The following is a 25,731-nucleotide window of genomic DNA, read 5'->3' on the forward strand; positions in this document are numbered from 1 at the left end:
ATGGTGTGGGACGCAGGCATCCGGTGACTGTGCGCAGGGCGCTGTTTATGGCAGTGTCGATGTTGTGGCAGTGAGCACTGCGGCACCAGACAGGTGCACAGTACTCTGCTGAAGAGTAGACAAGGGCTAAGGCTGCTATTCGCAAAGTGTCAGCCCTCGCCCCCCAGCTAGAGCCTGCCAGGCGCTTCAGTAATGCAGCGCGGGATGTCAGTTTCTTGCGCAGTGACACCAAATGGTGGCGGTATGTGAGCGATCTGTCTAGTGTCACCCCAAGGTACCTTGGCTCGGGGCAGAAGGACAGAGGTTTTCCGTTGTTGTGGACATGTAGCTCACGATCAGCTTCCCGATTGTGTAGGTGGAAAGCTGCCGCAACAGTTTTGGTTTCGCTGAGTTTCAGTCGCCAGTTCTGGAGATAAGCTGAGATGGTTTGCATGTCCTGGCTCAAGGTGTCTTCTAGATTTTCCCACGACTTTGTGGAGTGGAGAATTGCCAGATCGTCCGCATAAGCGTATTTTGCGGAGACCGTGGTTGGCAGGTCGTGGGTGTAGATGTTGAAAAGAAGTGGAGCCAGGACCGATCCCTGTGGGACGCCGTTTTTCAGGCGTCTCAGTCTGCTTCGCCGTGGGTTGCCGGTGGTGAGGGTGAAGCTTCGATTCCTGACAAGTTCCATAATCATATGGACCATATGTCGGTCAGGAAGCAGGCGAAGCAGCTTGTAAGTAAGGCCGCGATGCCATACGGTATCGTAGGCAGCTGTGAGATCTAGAAAGACAGCGCCGGCCTTCTTTTTTGCCTCAAAGCAGTCCTCGATGTCTTGGGTCAACAGTGTGACCTGATCTACAGTGGATTTTCCGCGCCGAAACCCAGCTTGCTCTTTTGGAAGGAGCGGGTCGATGATTGGGTTGACGCGGGCATAGATCAGTCTTTCGAGGATCTTGAAAGGAACACAGAGGAGGGATATCGGACGATAACTCCTTGGGTCCTCTGGTGGCTTGTGAGGCTTAGGGATCGCAACTACTAAAGCTCTTCTCCAGATTTTTGGGATTGTGAGGTGGTGCAGGCAGGAAGAGAGGAATCTACGTAACCAGGACTTTAGGGCATGGCCAGCATGGAGCACAAGCTCAGGGCAGATCTTATCGGGCCCTGGAGACTTGTGTGGTTTCACTAGGCGGAGGGCGGTGGCGAATTCCTCTGGAGTGAAGTCTCCAGAGATTGTTTCTTCTGGTGGTGTTTCCACTCGCCATAGGGCAGACACTTCCTTGGCAACAAGGCGGGATGCCTTGCGGTCCTTTGTCTTGTACACCCCGTTCTGCACTAGCTGGGAAGCGATGGCATTAGCAGAAACGGGGCACTGACGAGGGGAGTTTGCTGAGCGCCCAGTGAGGTTGTTGATGATGCTCCATGCTTTGCGGCTTGAGTGTGAGAAGTCGATGGTGAGAAGTGTGAGAACTAGATGCTAAAATCTGTAAACTATAATTGTTGTTGAATTGTTTTAAACAAACATGAGGCAATTCAGAAGGTGATAAAAGTTTTTTATTTTTGTCAAACATTTATGTTTTCTACTTCAACGCTATCATCTTACTCCTAGGTGACTTCTTAGCAATACCACTATATTTGCTAAAATAAAAGTTTTAGCATTTGTTGGTATTTGAAATTTACATTTTCTCGACCTTTTTCCAACTCACAATTTAGTCCTTTTTACATTCATTCAACTTCTGCAGACATTGGATCAAGTTCAAAAGGACATTTTTATTGACTAGGTTGCTCTTTCCATGTCTTACTTTCAATTTGACTTTTTGTTTGTCTAACAAAATCAACAGTGTGGGAATTTTGTTCACGGATTGAAGACTATTGGTCTTGGACAAGGTATCGGGTCGAAAAGAAAACTAAACCCAGGCCTACAATGTGAAAAACATTACTACGAAGTTCACTGGTACCTGATAGCACTGGTACCTCATCTCCGATCACTGGGATAAAACTAGTAGGTCAACAATGCTCGCTGCCCGTTGCCTTTTTTCATAAGCATACAGATCATTACGGCGATGAAGTAGCCAAAGTGGTAGTAACTGGTATCTGACTACAATGTAAACACTTCCGTCAGGTAGAAAACATTGAGCTATATTTCCCTACTTATTCACTGAAGTTTTTTATATTATTTATTTTGAGGTTCGATAACCTCATCATACTATTTACAATTATGAAAGACAATAAATCAACTCACAATAGCCACTGCTGAAGAGCTGATCACTTCATTAGGAGTCATAACGGAAAAATACGCGACGTTTACCAAGATGTACAAGATTGTGACCATTGGAATTCCAACTATAATTGTCAGTGGGAAGTTTCTAAACATTAGAATTTTTTTTTTTAATTTTTTACTTTAGTTACCTGACCAAACTATCTGCAATCACAAGTTTTTAAGCAAGCAGCTGTATCAAGTCATCCTACCGCAGACTATGCCAATAAACGAGAGATTTCTATTAGCACTGGATGCCAAACTATCCGCCAAGAATGATAGGAAATCGGTAGATGTATTTTTCAAGCCTCACATGGCCTACTATTTAAATCTAGCTAAAAAGTTTACCAAAGTTTACTAATCCGCTTGACCAAAATTAATTCTTGTCATTGCATTGGTTAGGTCAACCATACTATACGATATTACTTCAATTTCAAAAATTAAAAAAAAACATTTAGGCTACTTCTTAAAAGGTTCATTTTCCAGGCAGCAAAATCCGTCATTTTTACATTGATTCAACGTCTGCAGACGTTGAATCAATGTAAAAATGACGAATTTTGCTGTTTGGGTTATTATTGATGAACCTTTGCGTACTCACCTCAACGGGTTTTTCAATTCTTCCGTGATAAAGTTCAACTGATTCCTGAAAATCATTTACTCAATGAGGAAATTCTAATGTCTGATACACAGATCTGAGGTAAGAATAAAATATTACAAAGGCTTAATATTAACGGGTAAAGTTGTATTTGATGCAGAGGAAAAATAAGCAACATAATTAATCGGACTTACAACAACAGCAAAAGAGAAAATGGGCCGTTTTATTCTATAATAGGCCTACTTGAAATATCAGAAGAAGGTTTTGTGTTTGGCCTGGCGCACGGCCCAGTGGTGCATAGGTTTGCCCGATGTTTGAAAGGGCGTCAGTTGACGCCAATAGAAAGCAAGCAACCATGTCTTGGAAAAACACTTAACGTTAGTTTTTTTTTTGCTTTCTCGTTTACTTTTTTAAGTCTTCAACTACAAAGCATAACTCCAGATAAAACAAAAATGTAAGACAGATGATAGCAAAGGGAAAGATTTTTGAACTATGTAATCAAAATAGTTTCATTCTTTTTCAGATGAGGAGTTTTTACTGCGACAACAGACACATGTTTAGGATCTTTAGGTTTTTGTTTTGGGTGGTCACCATCAAACTGTTCCATTCAATAGGTTGACCTTAATGAACAGCCTCTTCTTAAAATTATGATGTTAAATTGTACATGTGGAGCTCTGACAGTGAGTTGTCCGATTTGGTGTTTATTGGTTCTCAAGCTATGACCCCAAACAAGAATGAAACTCAAGTATGGCGTAAGTTATTCTATTTTTATTCGATCTTGGCCTTAAATACAAACTATAAGCAAAATAGGGAAGGCCTATAGGTTTGGAAATTGTGATAAAGCATAGTTTACTAATTAATGCTGATTGCTGAACAAATATTAAAAATAGTGTTCATAGCTTACTGGTGTCTCTTACCATCCGTCATACGACCATAAACCACTGTAGAATCCAAGAGCGAGTGCTGACACTGAAACCTTAGTGCCTGCGAATGCATTTTCGAAGTTCTCGGTATTTCCTTGACCCAGCATGACTAATCCCCCAACGATTATCGCGGCTATAGCCAGCAGCTTAACAGCGGTAAAGAAAATTTGGATTGCATTGGAAACTTTCACGCTAAAGCAGTTGATTGTTGTAATAAGAACTGCAAGAAAAAAAGAAAAATCTTGAAATTCCATTCACTGTTATCACCCTGTCAGCAGCATATTCTTCTTTCTCTTACTATTTCCATATTTTCTACTACAGTAGCCTACACAGTCTCTCCATCTTCTCTTCGGCCTTCTTCGCTTTCGTTTCTCAACTTCCAATTGTCTCACTCTTCTTCTGACGTAATCTTCGCCTTTCTTTACCATGTGGCCCAACTATTTAGGACGTGTCTCTCTCACTTATCTTTCAGTGCTGAAAAACGTGCAGACATTTTTTTTAAATGGTTTGTGAAATTAGCATTGTAACTTGTCGTACAGGGCCTGTAGCGCACCCAGCATGGGGCTAAGGGGGCTCAAGCCCCACCAAACCCGCCACCAAAAATCAAGTTTTTGTATGTTCCCCATTTATACCTTTTGCTTACAGGTTAGATATGAATAAGACACAGGAATACAACAGGGCTGATCATTATAACAATATTTTTTACATATTTACAAATAGTTTTAACACTAGAACGTTTTCGATTTAACTTAAGCCCTCATCAGGAACCTGAAAATATCTGTAAAAATACAATAAATTTCAACCATTAGGAAAAGGCAACTACGTGAATAACTACAAAAAAATTTGCTCCACAGGGAACATGATACCTACATCAAGTAAATGTTGAGAAAAATAGACGCGCCTCCAGCAAATAAGTTAATTTTTTGTTTAAATTTGGGTTGTAGCTTTTGATTAACACTGCTTCCTGAATTTTGATGTAAAATTTGCCTTTGCGTAAAATTTTAAATGAGTCAGCAGAGAATTTTCGATCGGTACATAAAGAACACTCCATGATTAGGTCTTTGATGGCACTTTTAAAGTTCAGATGCTCTCGTCGTCAAATGTCTGGTCACTGGTGGACATACCGATGTAGGCTACCGTAGCCTACGTCAATGCTGAATCACACGGACATGTAAAACTGTATACGAAATTTGAGCAGAAAGACGAAGGCGTTTAGGACTTCAGCTGAAAATACGAACTAATTTTGAATGTTTCGTGTTTTGTTTCAAACTGTTTTCGTGCTAGTTGTTGTTTTCGCACTTATGCAAACAGAAAGCTAATTCTATTTTGTCATACATGAGGAAAAAGTCAAGATCTATAGAAGATTGCGAGAGTAGACGTAGGAATGTAGGATGCTGATGGTGCTAGTAACATGGGGTTCACTAGGCCAACTTGTAATCTGATTGAGAGAACAAATCCTGATGTATCGGCAACCGGTGGGTTGTGGGCCGTGAGTGCCTTAAATATTAATCAAAGGGATGGGTATTGGCCTAGTCACTGACAATAGTCAATGACAATAGTCACTGTCACTCAGGGGCGTATCCTCAAGGAAAGCATTGCTTCCCCTACCAAAATTGAAAAAAAAAATTTTTTCAGTAAAACGATTTCGTAATTTCTTTACCTGAATACGAATAGAACAGTTTCTAACTCATGTCCCCGTCTAGGTTTTAATTTTAAAAAGTTGGAAGCTTACGGAAGCAGAGATTCGTACCGCATCCATTGCTCTCGTTTTTGCTATACGAAGAAACAAAGGAAAAAAGCAGATCAAAGTTTACGCGATTTACGTTTCTTTAAACTAATCTGTGGAAGCAATCTCAGAGTTACTTCCTGTTGGGTATTATTCCGGTGCGTAGCCTAATGAGAAAATCTAAGGCTTCGGGGTTATATTTGCCTCGCAAGGAAAAGTTTGAGCCTAATGTTAGATTTACACTGATATCCTGGCTACTACAGCAGTAGGTAGCTGTAACTGAGCAGTTAAGCTGAATTTTTGGTGTTCTCTAATTTGAGCCGCAGTTTTTGCCCTTTGTTAAGAACTACCTTTCATTTTAAGTTAATAGCTGTTTATCTGCTAATAAATTTCATACAAATATTACCCAAAAAATGTTTCCAGAAGGCACTATAATCCATTATTTCAGTGTAGTTTTGCAAAAATTTTGCGGGGGGCATGCCCCCGGACCCCCCTAGAATACGCGTGCCTTCGGCACGCTTTTGCCCCTACGACTTTCATTGCTTCCCTTGCTCAACCCACCAAGATACGTCACTGCTGTCACTATTCTCGCAATTCACTCAGCCGACATTTCTGAATTAGCCCCCCCTAAACTTTTTTCTGGGTGCGCTACTGGTACAGGCTACTACATTTGGTTTGATGAAATTGGACCGCCTTTGTTTCTAAATTCCCGGGCCGGTTCAGTTTGCTAATCCACCCCTGACTGTAGGTTTGTTCAATTTGATTTAATTTGCATGTCTGGCATATAGCAGCCCTTAGTTAAGCAGAACATTGACCCATGTCCTCCGGCGAAAAAAGAAAGATTCCTACTATACTGATGTCATAGGAGTCCAGCGTTTGGGTTAATTTGATAATAAAAAATCTAGCTAATAATTTGACCACTTAATCCCAAAACTGACTCCTATCAGCATCCGTAGGCTATGCTTGTAGCCTAAATCAAATCAGGCCTCAATAACTACCAAATACAACATCCTTTTGTAATTTTAAACGTTTGTTTATTAATTATAATACACTTAAAATTGCTTAGGCTATTTACTTACGTATGCAAAACGCTGCCGCGCACTTTTGTATTGTGTCAGGAGGTAAACATCCGGGATAAAACGGCGCAGTAACGTACTGCGCAAATCCAATGGCAATAATGGCGAAAGACGATGGTTTAGTAACGACAACACTAGTCCAAGCCAGTAGAAATCCTACCATGTTGCCATAAGCAGCTTTTAAATACTGGTATTCACCTCCTGACTTTCTGATCATCAAGCCTAGCTCCACGTAGCTCAAAGCGGCTGAAAAATACTTTCTGGTTATCATTTGATCAAGTATGATAAGCCTACCATGCAGCAAAGTAAATATTTCAACTTAGGCCTATGCTGTTCGAACAGACAGATGCAAAAGTAGTATTCGAACAAATTCTAGTTTATGAAAACTAAGTAGACGACAAGTAATAAGTAGGCTACTGCTACTGTAAGTGGCCTAGGCCTAAGTCTGTCACTCAGTGTCTTGCAAAAGACAGCTGATTGTTTTCGATAAGGTAGCTGTCTAAACAGACATTCTTTTAAATAGGATATTTACTAACTTATAAAAAGGCGAAATACTGCACATTCTGAAACATGGCTGTAGATTTTTAAGCTTGTATCAAGTTATCACCTAAAGTTGCAAGTAAACCACACCCAGCCCACACGCAAAGGCTTGCTCCTAAGGAATCCACATTTGAGATAATGTTGGCTGGAGACAGAAATATTCCTGATCCTATCATTGTCCCCACCACTAAGGATATGCCTCCAATCAGGCCAACCTTCACAAAAATAAACACAGTTACAGAAATAGTATGATAGCCTAAAATTTTTCTCGCTTGTAACTTATGAGAAGTTTTTTTTCACACAAATTCCGTCTGTAAATTAATATCCAGTTTCTTCCGTTTTTTATCATTATCAGGAATCAAGTAGCCTACTTTACAAAACATGATATAGCCTAAGTTTAAAATCTTTTAAAATAATTTACAGTACGGTAGTTAGCCTACTTCTTGTTTCAGTTCAATAACATCGCTTTTCTTGTCCTTTTCATTCGCTTCGTCTTCTTTTGAAACTTGATTTGTTCGGTGCCGCAACTCGGTATCCATGGTTGCTTCTGATTATTTTCTTAATCTTCTTGGTAAATTTAACTAAAAATATCCACTGTTCTATTATTCGACCTAATACAAATATCTTTTGATAAATTAACACAAAATAATAATTAGAATGATCGAAAAAACTTGATTGTATATAGGAACTTAAAAAGAATATAAACTTACGAAAACCTTTAAGTTATTTTGGCAGCCGATTGTAGCATCGAATAGACAGCGATAGACACGTGTTTCGCCCATGAGGCTGGGCTCATCAGTATCGCACCGTATTCTTGCCACTTGAGTAATCGACCGCCGCTTTACCAGTCAGTTTAACTCTTATCTTTGTGGAAAGAAAGAGCCAACAAAACCAGCAGGTGCCAGGGGTAGGTCAATGTGAAGAAAGGCGTTCTTCCCGGCTATCAGCACAAGGCTGATTACTCACTAGCACAGCGAGCTGCAGTGACGCTTCGCTAACCAGAACGGTGTAGCTTCCACGCCAGCCATTGAGACCTCCAATTAAACGTTTAAGTTATTTTGGCAGCCGAATTTTGGCATTCCATCGGCTGCCAAAATAACTTAAACGTTTAATTGGAGGTCTCAATGGCTGGCGTGGAAGCTACACCGTTCTGGTTAGCGAAGCGTCACTGCAGCTCGCTGTGCTAGTGAGTAATCAGCCTTGTGCTGATAGCCGGGAAGAACGCCTTTCTTCACACTTACGAAAACCTTTACAAATCTGATTGGTGTGCACTAGTTAGTGATTATTCAGTTCAAATTCTTGTGCCATCAAAACCAGTTAAGTTATTTCTGAACAAAAAGCAAGTTTTGTCCAGGAGTTAAACAGCATTCCACATTGAAAAAGCATTAGCCCATATCCTGACGTCAAACTTTACACATGAAAAGTAAATTAAACATTGAACAAAAGCATATTGGCTTATTGCATATAAATTGTTTGAACAATAAAGGGCTATAAAAAAACCCTTCAAATTGGTTTTATAAGCTTTTACATTGAATCTTCTAATCCAGTGGCTCTCAACTTTTTTGGTACATTGCTCTCTATGCTATACCTAAAGTAATGGCCTAATTGTTTTTTTGGGGGGCTCAAACGGTACCATAGTCGTCCCTTTTAATTGCCCTACTTCATCTTTTAATGAGCCACTGCATAATAGTTTACCAGAGTTTTCCGTATACGTGCCGTTGCACAATGGTATGCCATAGGCGTAGAAGGCAAAAAATTGTGTCACAAAACCTTGCATGATCTGAGAAAATGCTTGCGAAAACATTTAAGAATGCTTTCACACAAAATAACACAGTGGATGCAAATTGATGAGATGTCTTTGTCAATAGTTTTAATAGTTTTTATTTCTTAAAACGTTCCTCACGGACCAGCACCTGGCCACGAGTGGCTGCCGACCCTTGGTTTAGAGTTTAGACTATAATTTGTGTGTACAAAACAAATGTATAAATAGTCTTTTGCATTTGTCTTTGCTTACGTCTCATTTACAGAGTTGTGCTAAAACACAGAAACAAATAAAATGAAAACTTCTTGCTGTTCATTTGCCAAAGCCTTCGACTGATCTTTTCTGCAAATAAGCACAAAAGAGAAATTCTTCGGTTGCTTGTAACACCAAATAAGATTCACCAGTCAACAGAAAAACAATTACGATAGCAAAGAGGTTTACAAATAGGTAAATCAATCGTCCAAGATTTCATGCATAGATCTGTCGACAGCATAGCCTACTGGCTGTTTAACCAACTGCATCGCACAGTAAAAAAGTAGTAGCCTACCATGTTAGACAAAAAACTTCGTTTCCAAGCTGTAAAGTTAATATGAAAAAGACAGGATGAACAGCCGATCAAATATTTAGATGTAAAAAGTAGTAAATCTATTTAAAAGTATTGCCAGAGAATTCAAAAACAATAGCCTACCAGTAGCCTACTATATTGCCACAAAAACACCAACAATCGGCAGCAACCAATAGGCTTAGAATTTAATTCGTTTGTCTGTTGTGTTTATCTGTAGCCTACATTGGACAATGGACATGCAAAAAACTTTACATTAAAAAGTTTTGAATTGTAGAGTCGCATGAAGCTAATACGCATTGGCTGAGAGGGAATGAAAATAACCGAATTTGCTAACAAATAAATAGACGATAACCAGAATGGCAGAAAACAACATCAACCTTAGAAAATCGCGATAGCCTGCTTCGGACGCATTGCAAGAAATTAAACTCATTAGAAAGTAAAATGTTAGCTGGCATTGCGCAATGAAAACGAACAAAAAAACGACAAAAATGAAATATTTTAACATCACCAACAAATTACGGGCTGAAAGATAGCCCACCCAAACTGGTTACAAAACCAAAAGCTAACTTAAGTAAAATGGATAAGGGAGGTCACAACCGATAAAATGATGATTAATTTGTTGAAAAAGAAGTAGCATTTCTAACAGGTCTGTAGAATCTATTTATCTCGTCAATCCGATTTCTTTTGAATGAACCATAGGCTAGTCTATTTTTCACCGTTTGCTTTACTTTATCCTCATTTGCTTACTTAGAACTAAGCAACGCATTTCAGGACTGTTCTCCATTCAGCGGCACATAGTGGATAGATTAATTCCTCGGCAACAATATTTCCACAATCGGAAAACTTCACTCTACCAATCTCGGAAACTGGCACTGCGTCAAAAAGCCTCTACAAGTCTACAAAGATGTGAAGTTACCAGGAATAACCTGTTAAGGTTTTGTCCAGTCAGTCCGAGGACAAAGATTCAAAATCCAAAAACTTGAACAAAATCCAAAAACAAAATCCAAAAACACCAAAACTTAGAACTAAAAGCTGCATCCTTCTCACTGCCTGGTGTAAAATCGTTCAAGAGTGGGCTACAATCGCCTCATCAGTTGTTCTGTTTTTCTTTGTCCGCTTTGGTGTAACATTAATTTGCTCATTCAATTGTTGATTTACGAGGTTGGTAGCTGACTCTGTTTGTTCTGCAGTCTTTGTCTACCATTCTGGTAGGCTGCCACCAATATGCTCAGCTGCAAGCACTAATAGGCCTAATCTGTGTTGAAAACGTACCCGATGTGCTGCTATGCAGGAAAAATAAAAGAGTTTGAATCTAAAACATAACCAAGTACAGCAACTATCACTGCAAAGCTTCTTGTTTTATATCGGCTTAAGCACTAAAAATTCAGTCGTAATAGTTTTAATCAAAGTCAACCGACCGCTTTATGATGACGTCAACAAAACCAATAACAACATTATTTAGAAAATGAAAGAGTATCTGATTTGGTCTGATAAATAGCCTACCAGTACTAAAAAAAATCCATCTTTTTATTAGTCTATAGTAAATACTGCTCACACGACGATTAAACTGTGTCTGTCATTAAAGCAGAAGTTAAAACTTTTCAATCTTTGCTTGGTGCATTGCCAGCGTTTTGTGTCTTGCATTGAATAGTAGAACAACCTGCTGTTGTTTCTCTGGGCAAGAAACTTTACGATAATTGCCTCTACCCAGTGATCGATTTCGAGTAATGGGTAGTACCGTACCAAATTTAAGTCATAAGCAGAGTAGACAACCGGAAACAGATATTGCCGTCGGCTGCAGCGTGGGTCAGGTGTATGTCGGAAGGCGTACACCGATGCATAGCGCTCAAGTCCGCTTTCCCGCAATGCAGGATAAAGATAAACAAACAAACAAACAAACAAACAAACAAACAGACCTGTCCACACGAGTGGACATGAAAAGTTTTATCTGTGGTGAACTGCAAAACAAGCACTTCGCAGATATCCACATCGACTACCAGTGGCGTACACAGAAAATTTTCATGGGAGGTAGCTTAGAATTATACCAAGGTGGATGAAATTACGTCAACTGCTCTTAAATTAAGGCTAATATTATTTTATTCTTGGTGACAGAAACAAAAGTAGACCTATAATAATACACAAAAAGTAGGCCCATGTTGTAACAGCGGCGGATGCAACTGAGTAGTTTCGAGATTTGATTGTCATACTTTGCGAGAATAGTTTCGCATACTTGTAGAGGCTTTTGACGCATTGTCGGTAACTGAGATTGACAGAGTAAAGTTTCCTCAAGGGCTCAAGTTGTCAACCTCCACGTGGTGAGCCCTGGATTCGACTAATGACAACAAACCGACAAGTAGTCAAACGAGAGAAGAAGAAGTAAAGTTTCCGATTATTGAAGTATTGTTGTCGGGGAATTATTCCATCCATTAGGTGCCGCTGAATTGAGAGCAGTCCTCAGAATGCGTTGCTCAAGCGCACACTCAGAGAGTTGGACTAGCGCCGCTTGATCTTGAAGCTTCTTCGTTCACGAAGTCACACTCGCTAACCAACTGAGCTATCGGGGCGGACGTCTATCAATTGAATATCCTACTATCCATTGAACAGTTCTTCATCGCTGTATGAATAGGTTAGTCGAGCAAATATTGTTTAGAACTGTAATCCACAAAATGCAGAGAAGCATAGATTTGAAACTACTCAAGCAGGCTGCTTGGATGAGACAGATTTCTTCAGAATTTCGAATCTGGCCGGGTTAGCCTACAATTAAAAATGACACAAGCTTAGCCTTACAGTCGATCAATTACTCCAAAAATGATATGACATCTGGACAACACTATGAACTCCAACCAGATTTAAGCAATCGCATCCATAAGTAGAAAATACGCAAAAAGGATTTACTTCCCTTAAATTGAATCATGCCTGAACATTTTTAATCTTTCCAGACATGTTGGAGCTATATGCCTGACCAACGCAGTTTTTGAAGTCAAGGTTCAGTTGGTTAAGCAAGAATAGTAGACTACGCGCTTAGACAAACACAGCAGCATCAGTTTTCAAGTTATAACAATAGAAATTCTTTACTGATGCAGAAGTCAGTAGGCTTAACAGGATCAATTTTTTCTCGTCTTGAAGCAGTTGAACATAGCCTACCTAATTACGAGAATGATTTGTTCTTGATGAGAAACATCTGAAGTAGCATCTATATCGTGCCATGAACGAAAAATACTTGGAGCTGCCTATTTCATTCAAAAATTTGTATATTTTTTAAGTTGGTACGGTACACTATTATTTTCGTGGCGATAATGGGCCCCCTCAAACGTGAAAAAATGAAAAACTATCGTACTCGTTTTTTCCTTTACAATCTTACTCTAGGGGGAAAGTTGCCCGACTTCCCCCTCCTTTCGGAGCCCCTGGCTGTAGCCTATAATTCATTAAGCTGATGTCGTATAATCACATTTAAGTGATATACTGTATAACAAAGCTAATGCAAGTTCCCGAACTGTTAGTAACCTCAACAAACACTATAGTTCTTCACTTTTGAGAAGATCAAGAAAGCTAGCCATAGCTAGCCGTAGCTCTAAAGGCCATGGCCTACATGATCACTTACAAAGCTGATTTTAGGGAACATGCAGCAAAAATGAGATGTTTTGAAAACTCGCAGAGGCTAATTCGTTCAAAGTGAATCGTTGTGAACTCAAAGAAGCCTAAAGTTTGTGAATTTTTTTGCTTGTGGCGATACATTCACTTAATTTTCTTTGTATCAAAAATCTTTCGAGTAGATCGGTCAGAATATCACGTGCTGAGTCGCATGACTGAAATCAGCTGATTCGCAAGGAAAACTGTCCTATGTCAAAGTGCCTACCGTAATTTACGGTTCTTTAGCGCCACTTGTGGTTGTGTTGCAGGTTTTATCTTAAAACACCTTCTATTATTTCTAACTTACTGGAAGTATGCATATACAGGCCCGGATTTAGGGGGGGCAGAGGGTGCAGGTGCCCCGAGCCCCCCGACTTTTGAAGCCCCCTCTACGTGGAAAAAATGTGATTTTATGTTATTATTATTTTTTTCTTTCAGCCTTTGAAGTTTGTGCAAAATGTTGTGCAGTGCAGTGCTGGATTAATGCTACTGTAGACGTAGAGGTGGTTTTTCAAGCCGCAGGCGCGAAAATTTTTTTTGGGCAGGGGCCCCCCGATCCAAAAGTGCCCCGGGCTCCCATCAGCTAAATCCGGCCCTGTGCATATACATTGGTTGGTTGGTTTTGAATTGTTATCCTCAGCCTGACAAAGCTTTGATCGGTTATTCCTGGTAGTTTCGCTTATTTGCAGAGGCTCTTGACGCAGGGCCGGTTACCGAGATAGACAAAGTGAAGTTTCTGATTGTTGTTGCTCCTTTCACATTAAACGTCTGCTTCCCAAACCAGATCTTGAAGAAAACAGTAATGCCTGAACGAAAAACAACAGAGAAATTTACTGTAAATGGTTTTTATTACCGTGTTACTTTATTTAAGTCCGCCCTGAAAACCTCAGGTGGTTAATTGCCGTAGGCTATGAGCCTCTCATGCTTCAAATGTTATGCTCGGTAAGCGGTCCCATTCAACTTATAGGCCCGTTATTCTAACAGGATAATATATATATTTTTAAATAAAATAGGCCTACTAGCCACAAAATTTTTACGATACAGTATTTAAGTGGAAGTAGTGAGACATTTCTGGTTGAGACAGTGGAGCTATATTTTTGTTAGAGTAGGCTTAACGTCTGCAGTGGCGACACTTTTTCCAATGTAGCGGGTAGATAGGCTACTACATTTGCTTCAGTCGTAGGCCTACTTCCGCTATTTTCTAATTTAAAGTGAATCGTTTTTTTTATAAAAACACCGCATCATAAAATACAATTTTACGACGAACGTGTTCTCCGTAGCGATTTTGAAATGGTAGAGCAAGCAAATGTGGTTCTGAAACGTGTTATCATTCGTTTTTAAGGTCTGGCAGTGAGCACCAGGGACGTCGCTCTTTTAGCATATTGTCGCGGTAGCGCGCTGCTTTCAAAATAGGGGATGTCCACTTTTGTATTTAAGCGATCAACAAGACGGAGAGCTTGCAACGCTTCAGGAACTCCGTTGGTTTTTGAATCTTTATCCTCGGACTGACAAAGCCTTGATTGGTTATTTCTGGTAGGGCCGGTTACCGAGATCGACAGAGTGAAGTTTTCCGATTGTTGAAGTGTTGTTGCCGGGAAACTATTCCATTCACTCGGTGCCGCTGAATGGAGAGCAGTCCTGAAAGTGCGTTGCTCAAGCGCACACCCTGTGAGTCGAACCAGCGTTGCGTGATCTTGAGCCTGGCGCGTAACAACAGAGCTAACTGCATGCGTGGTGAGCGCAAAGAAGGCTTCTCCTTCCGAACTTGAATAGACTACCACTGACAGTGCAGAAACTCTAAGTCTCAAACGTTAAACTTGATAAATGCAAACCAGATGTTCACTTGTTCAGAGCTAAAAAAAAATGCGCCAAACAGACGTGAAACTTGTCAAAATTGAGCTGCACGAACTTTTCCAAGACCGAAGTCTTTCCATTACCTCAACAAACACTTCCTTTACCAACCAACACTTCCTTACCATAGCTTTCCCTGAGCTTTACAGCATGATGTACAATGTACGTGCCAAAACAGTGAATTTACTTTAAGTGTAGTCATTGCCGTATCCAACCAAAGCGACAATAATCAGTGATTATGTTGAATTGTTGATTTGAGTCAAAATACGTGAAATGCAGCTAACGAGCAAAGCAAATGGATTACACAAACGAGGCGTGCTCATCTCCACGCTAAGTTAACTGCAACGAGGAAAATACAGATTACGTGGAATATTCAGCAACTGAGTGTCAGTAAAGAACTCAAAATTAACAACAAATTCGGATTTCTGCGGTCACTACATGCAAAGGAAAACTAAAGTACATCATGTATCTCAAACCAACGAAAGACACTCTACTGTATTTCGGATAAACAATAAAGGCATGTAATTAACTAGCGGCAAAAACAGACAAATTTCAAGTGATTGATTGCTTTATGTTGGCATTTTGTTCCCTTTACAAGGTGAAATTGATGCCGTTTCAAACATTGCGATTTGGGTTAAATTCTTAACCACATCAACTGACAGCAAAATCCGTTATTTTTACATTGATTGTGCAGTCTGCGTCTGCAAACGTTGATGCAATGTGAAAATGGCGGATTTTGCTGTCTGGGTCAAAGTCCAATTTGCAACAAACACAGACGTAGGCTATAACCTAAAAAGTTCACTTTAAAAAAGTTTAGTCGAAATAACCAGCCACAAACAAAACATATCGGCCATGCAACAATGGGGGGACGGCTGTAAAGTAACGAGTACACTCAAATCCAACAAACCAAAAGAGTTTTCCCTTTTGGATGACGCAATAGATCAGAGAAGCAACTTGGTATGCACACTTGATGAAACACAAACAACTGGCTCACAATAAACACTGTGTGACTAACCTTTTTTATTTTTAGTGCAACAGATGTTTTCAGTTACAACAAAACTGCGAAGACAGGGTAACACCAAAAATAAGGACTTTTCAGGAATAGTTTTGATTATGAATTGCTAAGTGATGACGTACAATAGCAAAAATTGATAATTTGCAACGTATGACCTGAAAATTAATGTATTGAAACAGATGTCGCACCACAGCTGCACAATAACATAACAAGCAAATTCACCATTGCTACTGTATAAAACATGTTCGGCACATAACGTTGGTATTCCGGGTCTGCTACTATTCGGTGAGTTCCTAACTTTTAACCCTAACCCCAAACCCCTAACCCTAAAACGGCAATGATAATTAGGCTACGGTACCCGATAATTTAAAAAAAAAATTAAAAAAATCTTCCGTTAAGGGATCGGACTCACCGAATCGGACTCACCGAAACGGGCCATTCCGTGGTATACCATTCCTCAAGAAAAAGTGGTGTTGCAAAACAATACTATCAAAGCTTTAAACTTAATTACCTTTCACATACGATTCCATTACGCAATTGAGGATGCGCGTGCACGGAACGTTAGAAAAGCTATGAAACTCCTCAGGCCAACGAATCAACACACTTCAATTTTAAAAGTCGACACCTCACTCAACGAGTCAACGTGCATGTACGATTGTACGTAGTACGCGTATTCTCGTATTCTACATGTGAGCATGCCAGTGAGTATACGGCACGAAATTTTGCAAAACCTTTAGAGAGTTGATTCATGTAAAAAGCTGTATCGTTGCTCTTGTTGGGAATTACTGACCAATGCAAAGCTTTGTCAACGATATCTCAAATGCTCTTAGGTGAGTCGATAGCTGTTGAATTTGATTACATGTGCTGCACAGAAAAATAAGACAGTTTTACCACAAAAGTTAAGAGAATAGAACAAGACCTTCACTGAATAAAGGAAACTATGCCGGCACAAATTGACACTAAATTACATGGAGTGGAAAAAAAGAGCAGTTGATTTTTATTCACAAAAATAAATTTGATAAACATTCCAGACAATAAATCAGTCATTTTTTAGCAGACGTTGAATCCAGGGAATCAATGTAAAAGACGACCGATTTACTGTTTGGGATATCACAGCGTGCATGTCACAAACTAAGGTTTCGTGCTTCACACAAGCAGTTGCCTAAATCTAACAAATTTTTCGAGGATAACTCCTCACAATAAACATTTGATTATACACTTAAAACATAGATATTGTCAAAAACACATGCACAATAAAAATTAATTTGAACGAGATATAATGATCAGCTTGATACCGATACTGAAACAAACTATTGAAGTACAGCCAACCAAGTCGTCAGGGTGTATAGGAAACATTCCACTCATACAAAAAAACAAACAGATGATTCCAATTAATACAATCGTTGCAGGCACTGCTAAGTATACTTGATTGCAGGTAGCATTAACGTTATTTTATAGAAAGAATCACTCGATAACTAAGGCCTTCATGCTCAACAACTAGGTCACACGAATGCACAGAAGTGTCATGTATTATTGTGGACTGGACATGCGTCAGGGACTGTGAACGTTCTCAATCGAATGGGTCACGGTTAGGACCTTAATCTGCAAAGAAACAAAAGTGGGTCATAGGTTTAAGAACATGTCAATCAAAAACTCGATACATCTTCTCCACTAGTTTTGGTTTACATTGTGTGATATTCAAAAAGTGGATCACTGAAGTGAAATCGATGAGTCACTTATTCCCTATCAGCAAAATATTCTCTTTTTACTCTTTTTCAACGTCCAGCGACGTTGAAAAGATTTAAAATGAGCGGTTGGGTTCATGACACACTGATAGAGGATTCTTACATGACACACTGACCGACCTTCACCCACTACCGAACTGTCATGTGACTGTTCAACGAATGCAATTCAACACAAAAGTTTCATCATTGCAGATTGAACGCGAATAGTTTGCAAACTTGTATGTTCTAGAATTGGGCAAACAACAATGAGTAAAGACATCAATTTTAGCGGGTTTCCAAAAAAAAACACTAAAATCTAGCGTATACAGTTGTACACCCAAAATAAAAATAATCGTTTTGAGACAAACTAAAACTTGTTGAGTCCGAAAAAGTCGCCGATAATAGCTGATTGGTTCTAGTTTTTGTGATAAGATAGGTAACCGAATAACAATTAAGTAAACTTTAACTTTAGGTAGGCAAAAAAGAACAGCCCTGTTATTTAGTACACTACGGTGTGGAGAAACGATTATCTTGCAAAAATTGTTATTTTTATACAGTGCCAAAATCGAACGATTGTTCAGAAAGACAAGACATACCACACTTATTCGGATTGAAACCCAGCATAAGGAATAGGGGGGCCCATTTTTGAAGCACCACAACCTTGATTAAACAAAAGATGAAGTTTGCAAATCAACTGACTGAAAACTTCTCGGCAACCAAATCAGAAATTGGTTAATTTTGTGTAGGTGGATTGGCGGCATGGGGTTTTCTCACTAGCCAGATAAATTGAGGCTTTTCGTTTATTTATCAAAGGTGTGTTAGCAGATCGTTTTATTTGAAGTGGAAACATTTTCTATGTTCCGTGTGGGCATGCAGTGATCTAGATATGAAACCTATAAAACTCAAGCAGTTGATAAATGTGATAAACCATTGGAATCACAGCTGAAAAATGTACTTGGAAGTGATTGGGTAACGACCAGGTCCCAAGCCAGCAAATCGCCTGCAGGCGTTACAAAATGTAAAAATGGAGTGAATTTCTGGTTGTATAAAACTACACGAGGTTGGGAAAAGCAGGTCCGCTGCTGTTTCCCGTGAAAACGGTATAATCGTGCCAGAGATTTTCATTATGGTAAACAAATTTCGCCAAAAGCATAACAAAACAAAAACGTTTCAACAAAAGCCAAAGCAACTAGTGAAGATAATATGATAGAAAATTTGTAGTCAACCAAACTATAGTGCTGAGAGCAATTTACTAACAGCAAAACCACTGAATGCATAAAAGCGGTTAGAAACACGCTTTTATGGTGTTGAAACGCTTTTTTTTCTAGAGGCATATACAACGTTTGTTGCCATACGTTACAGAAAATTCACTGCCTGCTCTGGAATTAAGTTTATTTACCAAATTGTGATGAGCAGTGAGAACAACCTTTTATTTTAAAGAAAAACGACGCAAATATAAATGTCATTTTTTGAAACGGAATAACCTTGGGCTTTATAGAAAGCATTTTCAATCGTATTCAAAATAAAAACAAAAAAGCCCCCTTCAAAAACTAATGGCTGTGTTCTCATGCAATACATTACCTAATTTTGTCTGAAAAGCCTTGTAGGTAATTTAATCCTTTATTCTAACAACTACTGCGCAAGATTATAGTTACACCAGTTACCTATTGATAAATGTTCGTGTGTGTTCTTGTTTTCTGTCAATACTTTAATACATCGTAAATGAAACAGAACTATGGTGGTGATATTTAAAATAAAACCCTGGTAATTACAAGTAAGAAACATGACCTCTCTACCACATAATGTACATAATGGTTGCGCCTCTATCGGGAAATTAGATGCTTAGATTAGTAATTGCGCCTTTGTTTCACAGGTTTTCAGAACGATAACGTTCAAAATGAAAATGAATCGGCCGCATCCTAAAAACTTGAACCAATCACACTTCAGCTTAGCAATTTTTGAAATCAACCATGGCCTTTAGAGCTACGACTAGCTATTTCACATTCTGTTAGCAATTTCTAAAAGGCCTACTTTTGTTTTCTTGATCTTTTCAAAAGTAAAAAGCTGCAGTGTTTGTTGAGGTTACTTACAGTTCGGAAACTTGTTGCAGTTGTTTTAGTTTTATTATACCGTACTGTATATCATTTAAATTTGAGTAAAAATCATCAATTTAATTATATACCAGTTTGAATTATATACCACATCAATTTTTAGTGAATCTGTAGAAGGGTTAATCAGCTTTTTTTTCAAAGCCAACTTTTTAGTCTTGGTTTTAGGATACATCAGTATATTCTAAGACCTCTGATAAACACAAATTGAAATTTACGTCTTAAACGTTTGACGTTTCTGTTTAATCACGTTCCGTTTAATTACGTTCCGTTTAATCACGTTCCGTTTAATTACGTTCCGTTTAATTCAAATTCCGTTTAATTCAAATTTCGTTTAATTACATACGGTAGATTGACTGTTTTGCATTATAGTGTTGAGGTTTGTTTGGGTTTGCAGAGCTCCGGCTGCATGCAGTGCTCTATTGGTGCTAGTTGTGCGTGAAGTTTTACCATTTTTGTTTGCAGTATTGTCACGCCAAAACAACTGCAACAAGTTTTCCGAACTGTTACTACAGTTTTTGTTACAACAACTAGGCCTACTTACTACTGTACAGCAAACACTACAGTTTTTACTTTTGAAAAGATCAAGAAAACAAAATTAGGTCTTTTGTGGTATAGCTAGCCGTAACTCTAAACGACATTAATCAACAAGTCAATCTTGGTCAAGAACGATCGTTTTCATTTTCAGAGCGTGTCACTTTTAATACTTTTCTGAACGGTTGTCACTAAGATCTTCATAATATGAACGAGTTTTCTGTATCTAAAATATATCCATCTGCATACTGGCATGTTAAAGACAAAATAAAGATAATGAGCATGAACAAGAAATGCAATATGTTTGAGATTTCATTAAGCCAAAGCTACATTATTTTAACAATCGCTTCACTACCAAAGCACTACGAAGGTCATCTTGTTAGAACAGAAAAACAACTCAGATAATGTGTTGGTGATTTAGAAAAAAATGTACAGTATATATGTGATACAAGTCTAGCTGATATACATTTAATATATACACAAAAACACAATCAAATATAATTTCATTGTAAAAAGCAACATGATTTGAGTAAATCAGCACTTCATCGACTCTTCTTAGATGCATCTTCATCACCATCAGTTATCTCTTCGGCGTCACTTCTTTCATCCTTTTCAATACCTCCATTTTTTATCACTATGTAAGCCATCTTTAGGATAGTCACTGCCCAAAATATGTGAAGCAGCTGCAAAACGAATAGCAAGGCATTGAAGAAGTAGTAACCGGGATATGGCTTGAAAAGCCACATGCTTTTAACCCATGTGGTATGTAGAATGAAATAAGGAAACATGAAAATCCTAGATATAATAAAAACGACAGCAAATAGATTGAACAGATGATTCGCTATGGTTTTACTCTGTGCGTAAACGAAGCATTTCGCAATTTCCAAAACAACATCTGATATATCATGAATGGCCATAACTAGCACACCAACTCGAACGAAATTTGCGACGTATGAAAATACTATCAAAAATATTGTTGCCATATGGTGTATCAGCTGCTCCGTGAAATCTTTTCTTCTCACATCACCCATGAACAAGAGGGAAAACAAAAGTGACAGATAAAAACCTCCTTCTAGCATGTAGTAGTAATATACAGAAGCCCACAGTGTTTGCCGAGGGTAGTCCACCCAACAGTAAATTGTGTCCCAAAACCATGGTGCTTGTACTAATGAACACATTCCGAACGTAAACAAAAAAGTGTAATAAAATCCTCTCCAGCTGGCTTCAGCCAACTTTTGGTATAAACTCGGCCTATCCTTGTTTCTTCGTCTTCTGAACCAATTGTCAACTTTGTTTGTTGTCCACCCAACTTCTTTTGCCAGAGATTTGATAGCATCTCGACTTGGCTCTCTTTCCTTTTTGAAAGAATTTTCTAAAAACTTATTTTCTTCAGGGTGGTTTCGTTTGTGCTTCAAATTTAATCTATCAGCCAGTGGTTTGGTTGCAATCCCTTCAAAAATGCGTCGAACGACATGTATACCTAAAGCATAGACAAACATCATTGGTAAATCCCGAGCTTTGGCATAGTGGAATCCAGGTTTATCTTGCAAATCTTTGAAAGAAATTCCCTTCGGTAGCCAGAAATAGTCAGACCAGAACCAATCAGAGAAAGCTTGTATGTCCACCATAACTCAGATTCCTGCCTATTTGATGTTAATTTTATAAAACAATCTGAAAAACAAACATGATACATACGGACACGTTTTTTCTACACTGTCAAATGATAGCTTTAGCAGCAAAAGGGATAGGAAAAAAAAATGCGCAATGCAAGCATTGTTTTCTTAAGCAGTATATCTGCTCAGTGAAAATTAATGCAGTTAGACTATATTAATAAGCGTTAAGTCCAAAGTAATGATATACATGATCATTTAAACTAAAAAATGAAAACATTTGGCAGTGTTAACATGACATGGATTGCCGTAAACATTTTTTTATTGCAACAAATTAAGCTTATGTCCCTTTCAACCAAATTTTATTTGAAGCATTAAAGCAACAGTCTAATTGCAATCAACTCTAATTGGTATGGCACTATGGCAGTTGTAATATATTTATAATAGAAGGCCATAATGATGAGTTCTGCCATGGCATCGAAACAGTGACAGACTTCTGTTATCTGGGTGATCGGATAAATGGAATGTGGGGAAATGTTGCATGGCAGAAAATTTTCATTAAGGATGAAAGGAAAAGTATATCGGAGCTGTGTGCGGCCTGCAATGCTATATGGTAGCAAGACATGGGTATTGAGAGAGAGTGAACTGGCAATCCTGAGAAGAACGGAAAGGTCAATGGTGAGAGCAATGTGTGGGGTGAAAACGAGAAGGGAAAAAAGGACTGAAGAATCGTTGGATATGCTAGAGATGAGAGAGACCATAGACCAACTGGCAAGGGCAAATGGAGTAAGATGGTATGGACATGTGATAAGGAGGGAGGAAGGAAGTTTTCTTAGAAAGGTACTAGATCTAAAGGTGGATGGGAAGAGGAAACGCGGTCGTCCAAGAAGAACGTGGAAACAACAAGTGAAGGATGAATTTAAAAAAGTCGGACTGAAGGAGGAAGATGCAAGGGACAGGGTGAAATGGAGAAAAGGAATTAAAACAATTGCTGCGCGGAAACAATCGGCCATCCCCACTAGTGGGGAACAAACCGACAATGGATTATGATGATGAATAGAGGCACAAGCAAAAAACATAGTTGCAGAAATACAATACATCCTACATTAACCCAATCCCAAGCATCAAAAACGAAGAAAATTATTGTAAGTAATCACACAAAGTTTGTCCACTACACAACCATTTTGTTCATAAATAAGTAATAAGTATTGTACTGTTAAACCTTTTATTGTTACTTATTTTATGTGTCTGGGTATTCAAATATATATATTATATAAACTCTCTGTAACTCAAACCTGCATGTACGGCGTACGCCAAATCATTTTTACCACTCTTCATAAAAAAGCCAATTCATCATATTAAGTTTTAAAGCACATCATATCGCACCACCACGCACCACATCTTGGTTTGCATTAGCAGTGCAGTGTGGCATACCCTTACAAATACACTTCACGTTCATAGGATACTGATCAGTGATCAGGATGTGTTTAGAACGATGGGAAAAGCTGTTTGGTAAACGTGATCATGAGAAAAGTTGTGAAAGGTTTTACATACCAAGATCATATTTGGAAATGAGAGTTGGAAAAAATCTTGAACCACGTTTGAAACAGATTTGGGGTTGTAAGCTTTACACTACAGTACACATGAGTGAGTTGTAATTAAATAAATACGGTAGTTTGATTAGAATTAAGCTTACTGGATTGGTCGTAACAAAGGTAAGGATAAGTTTTGATCCTGGTTTCCTACAAACATACTGTCATCATGAAATGTCTATAATTATGTTTGCTTTTAGAAATTTACAACTATTTTAAATGAAATAGAAGTTCACACTTACAGTCACTGTTAAAAATCATAACGTTTTGTCACAATTTCACCTATTTTGTCAATTTTTCTAAAGTAAAAATGCAACAAACTAATTGTAAAATTGTTCACATTCAGCAGAAAATATTTTCAATAGCAAAAACAGTCATGAAAAATACTTTGCAGTTGTTTACATACATTCAGATAACAATAGTCACATTGACATTTTAAGTTTTACAGTGCCACAATTCCATGGCTGGTAGTTCAACAATAATAAATAGTCAGGTAGCTGCAAACTTGACTTTTTATCGGGTAGTTTTACTGATGTTAGAATATGCAACTCCAACGCAAGTGAGTAAAACTTTAGAACCACCAACTCTGCCACCAGCTTCATCTGGATCAGGCGTTACTGTTTCAAATTTAAACATAACATCAAAAAAATCTTTTAAATGACGTAAAAATTGAATAGTGTAAGGCGTCAATTCCCCAATCAACATCTTTCCAACGTCTTGATCACCCAGTGCCATAAAAAGCAAAGCTAAATATTGGTTACAAGAATCAACACAACCACCATTGTAAATTTCTTCCATCAAATAATTAGCAGCCAGTTTACCAACATCTTCTGGAACAAGAAGGTCCTTTTTGAATCCTTCTAATTGAGGGGATGCTTCTGCAGCAAGAATGCGCCCATCAGTTGTCTCTGCATAAAGACATAAACCAAATCCTGGAGACTTTCCAGATTGAGCGCCTTTTCTATGATCAGTGTATATGTAAATGTCAGGTATGAAACTATTGAGCACACCTCGTGCAGATTCAACAAGTCTATTGGGTATCTGAGGAGACACTCGGCAAGCATAAGCCATGCCTCTAATCCTTTTAATTTTTCCAGGCTCTGTGAATTTGACTTGCTTTATTTTTCTGCTGATTGAGCAAGTGAATAAAATCTCGCCTCCACCGCCGGGGAAAACTCCTCGTTTGTTTATTGTAATATCTAATCCACTTATTATTCCAAATTTTCTCATTAACGGAAGACTTGTTTCTTTTATAAAATCAACCGAAGATTCTGAAGATGAGTTTGTTACTCCACACAAAATGGCTTTCATAGGAACTTTACAAAAGGGGGCCAAACATAACAACACTTCCAAATAATAACTAATTGCTCTATCATTGTTGCAATTGTGATGAAATGTTCCTCCCGTTAAAATTCCTGGTTCATACAGTAAGGTTGTTCCAGTGACACTGATGACTATTTTTGTTCCATTTGACACTTCGTCTAATAATTTCAGTAAATTTGCTTCAAATTCCTGCAAACCTGGGTTTTCATCTTTGTGTCGAATTTTCTTTATTCTAACCGAACGACCACTTAAAGTAGACAATATCAAGCGTTGTCTAAAAAAATTACTTCCTTCAAATACCAGAGGATTCCCTGCCATTTTAAGATAGCTACAGTAATCTAAGCTTTTATATTTAAGCAAGCCTAAAAACAGCAATTGATCAAAACCTGTTGATTTTTAACCTATGTTTTCATAATCGTAGAAGGAATTACTATTCAAAAGACCAACATACAAACATACATATATACAAGTTTAGGTTTATTTCAATAGGCTATTTCACTTCGTTGCAAAGTTACCTTTTTTTCTTGGGTTCCTGATTGAAACTCAAGTAACCTTAAGAGATTTTAAACGGCATGCAAACATCCAAATTTCAATAATAATAATAATAAGAATGATGGTGTTGTAAGCACAGTAGTGCTTTTTCACCTTCATGATAACTTATGTAACAAAATATGCAAAAAAAAAACGAGATTTAACTTCAAGTAACCCACTTCTAATTTCAAGTAATTTTGATAAACCGAACCCTGGGGTGAGACTTTTCGGTCATTTGTCCGAAATGACTTGAAAAAATTCAGCCATTTTTTCTGATGAAAACATTTCCTTTCAAGTAAGGGAACGTTCAAATATTACGTAACGCTTTCGAGGGAGAGGGGGGGTTTATGCAAAGCGTTACGTTAGCGTCACATCGGGGGGGAGGGGGGT

At 38.4% G+C, this 25,731-nt stretch overlaps 4 protein-coding genes across 5 annotated transcripts in view; all 4 read right to left on the bottom strand.

Annotated features, from left to right (window-relative positions):
- LOC145770142 (b(0,+)-type amino acid transporter 1-like) overlaps positions 1-7,706 on the bottom strand; it is a 32,779-nt gene extending 25,073 nt beyond the window's left edge. For both annotated transcript variants that reach the window (XR_014289134.1, XM_082581727.1), the window contains exons 1-6: positions 7,537-7,706; positions 7,164-7,311; positions 6,560-6,802; positions 3,749-3,974; positions 2,835-2,879; positions 2,222-2,345 (exon numbers count right to left, since the gene is read on the bottom strand). Coding sequence is in view for 1 of the 2 variants with exons in the window: in XM_082581727.1 (XP_082437853.1) it covers positions 2,222-2,345; positions 2,835-2,879; positions 3,749-3,974; positions 6,560-6,802; positions 7,164-7,311; positions 7,537-7,635 (885 nt within the window). In the remaining variant the exon portion in view is untranslated. The remainder of the gene's footprint in view (positions 1-2,221; positions 2,346-2,834; positions 2,880-3,748; positions 3,975-6,559; positions 6,803-7,163; positions 7,312-7,536) is intronic.
- LOC145770741 (uncharacterized) overlaps positions 1-25,731 on the bottom strand; it is a 251,215-nt gene that overhangs the window by 62,994 nt on the left and 162,490 nt on the right. The gene's annotated exons all lie outside the window — the stretch shown is intronic.
- Positions 20,803-21,817, bottom strand: LOC145770812 (ceramide synthase 2-like). The gene has a single exon (XM_082582538.1). The coding sequence runs from the start codon at positions 21,785-21,787 to the stop codon at positions 20,828-20,830; it is 960 nt and encodes a 319-aa protein (XP_082438664.1). The 5' UTR covers positions 21,788-21,817; the 3' UTR covers positions 20,803-20,827.
- On the bottom strand, positions 21,956-25,135 carry LOC145770164 (RNA 3'-terminal phosphate cyclase-like protein). The gene has a single exon (XM_082581749.1). The coding sequence runs from the start codon at positions 25,126-25,128 to the stop codon at positions 24,001-24,003; it is 1,128 nt and encodes a 375-aa protein (XP_082437875.1). The 5' UTR covers positions 25,129-25,135; the 3' UTR covers positions 21,956-24,000.

The sequence above is a fragment of the Aplidium turbinatum genome, chromosome 5 (genome assembly GCF_918807975.1).
Source record: "Aplidium turbinatum chromosome 5, kaAplTurb1.1, whole genome shotgun sequence".
Lineage (NCBI taxonomy): Eukaryota > Metazoa > Chordata > Ascidiacea > Aplousobranchia > Polyclinidae > Aplidium > Aplidium turbinatum.

Excerpts from the sequence above, each read along its gene's own strand:
- LOC145770164 (XM_082581749.1), bottom strand. The coding sequence starts at position 25,128 with ATGGCAGGGAATCCTCTGGTATTTGAAGGAAGTAATTTTTTTAGACAA.
- LOC145770812 (XM_082582538.1), bottom strand. The coding sequence starts at position 21,787 with ATGATGTTTGTCTATGCTTTAGGTATACATGTCGTTCGACGCATTTTT.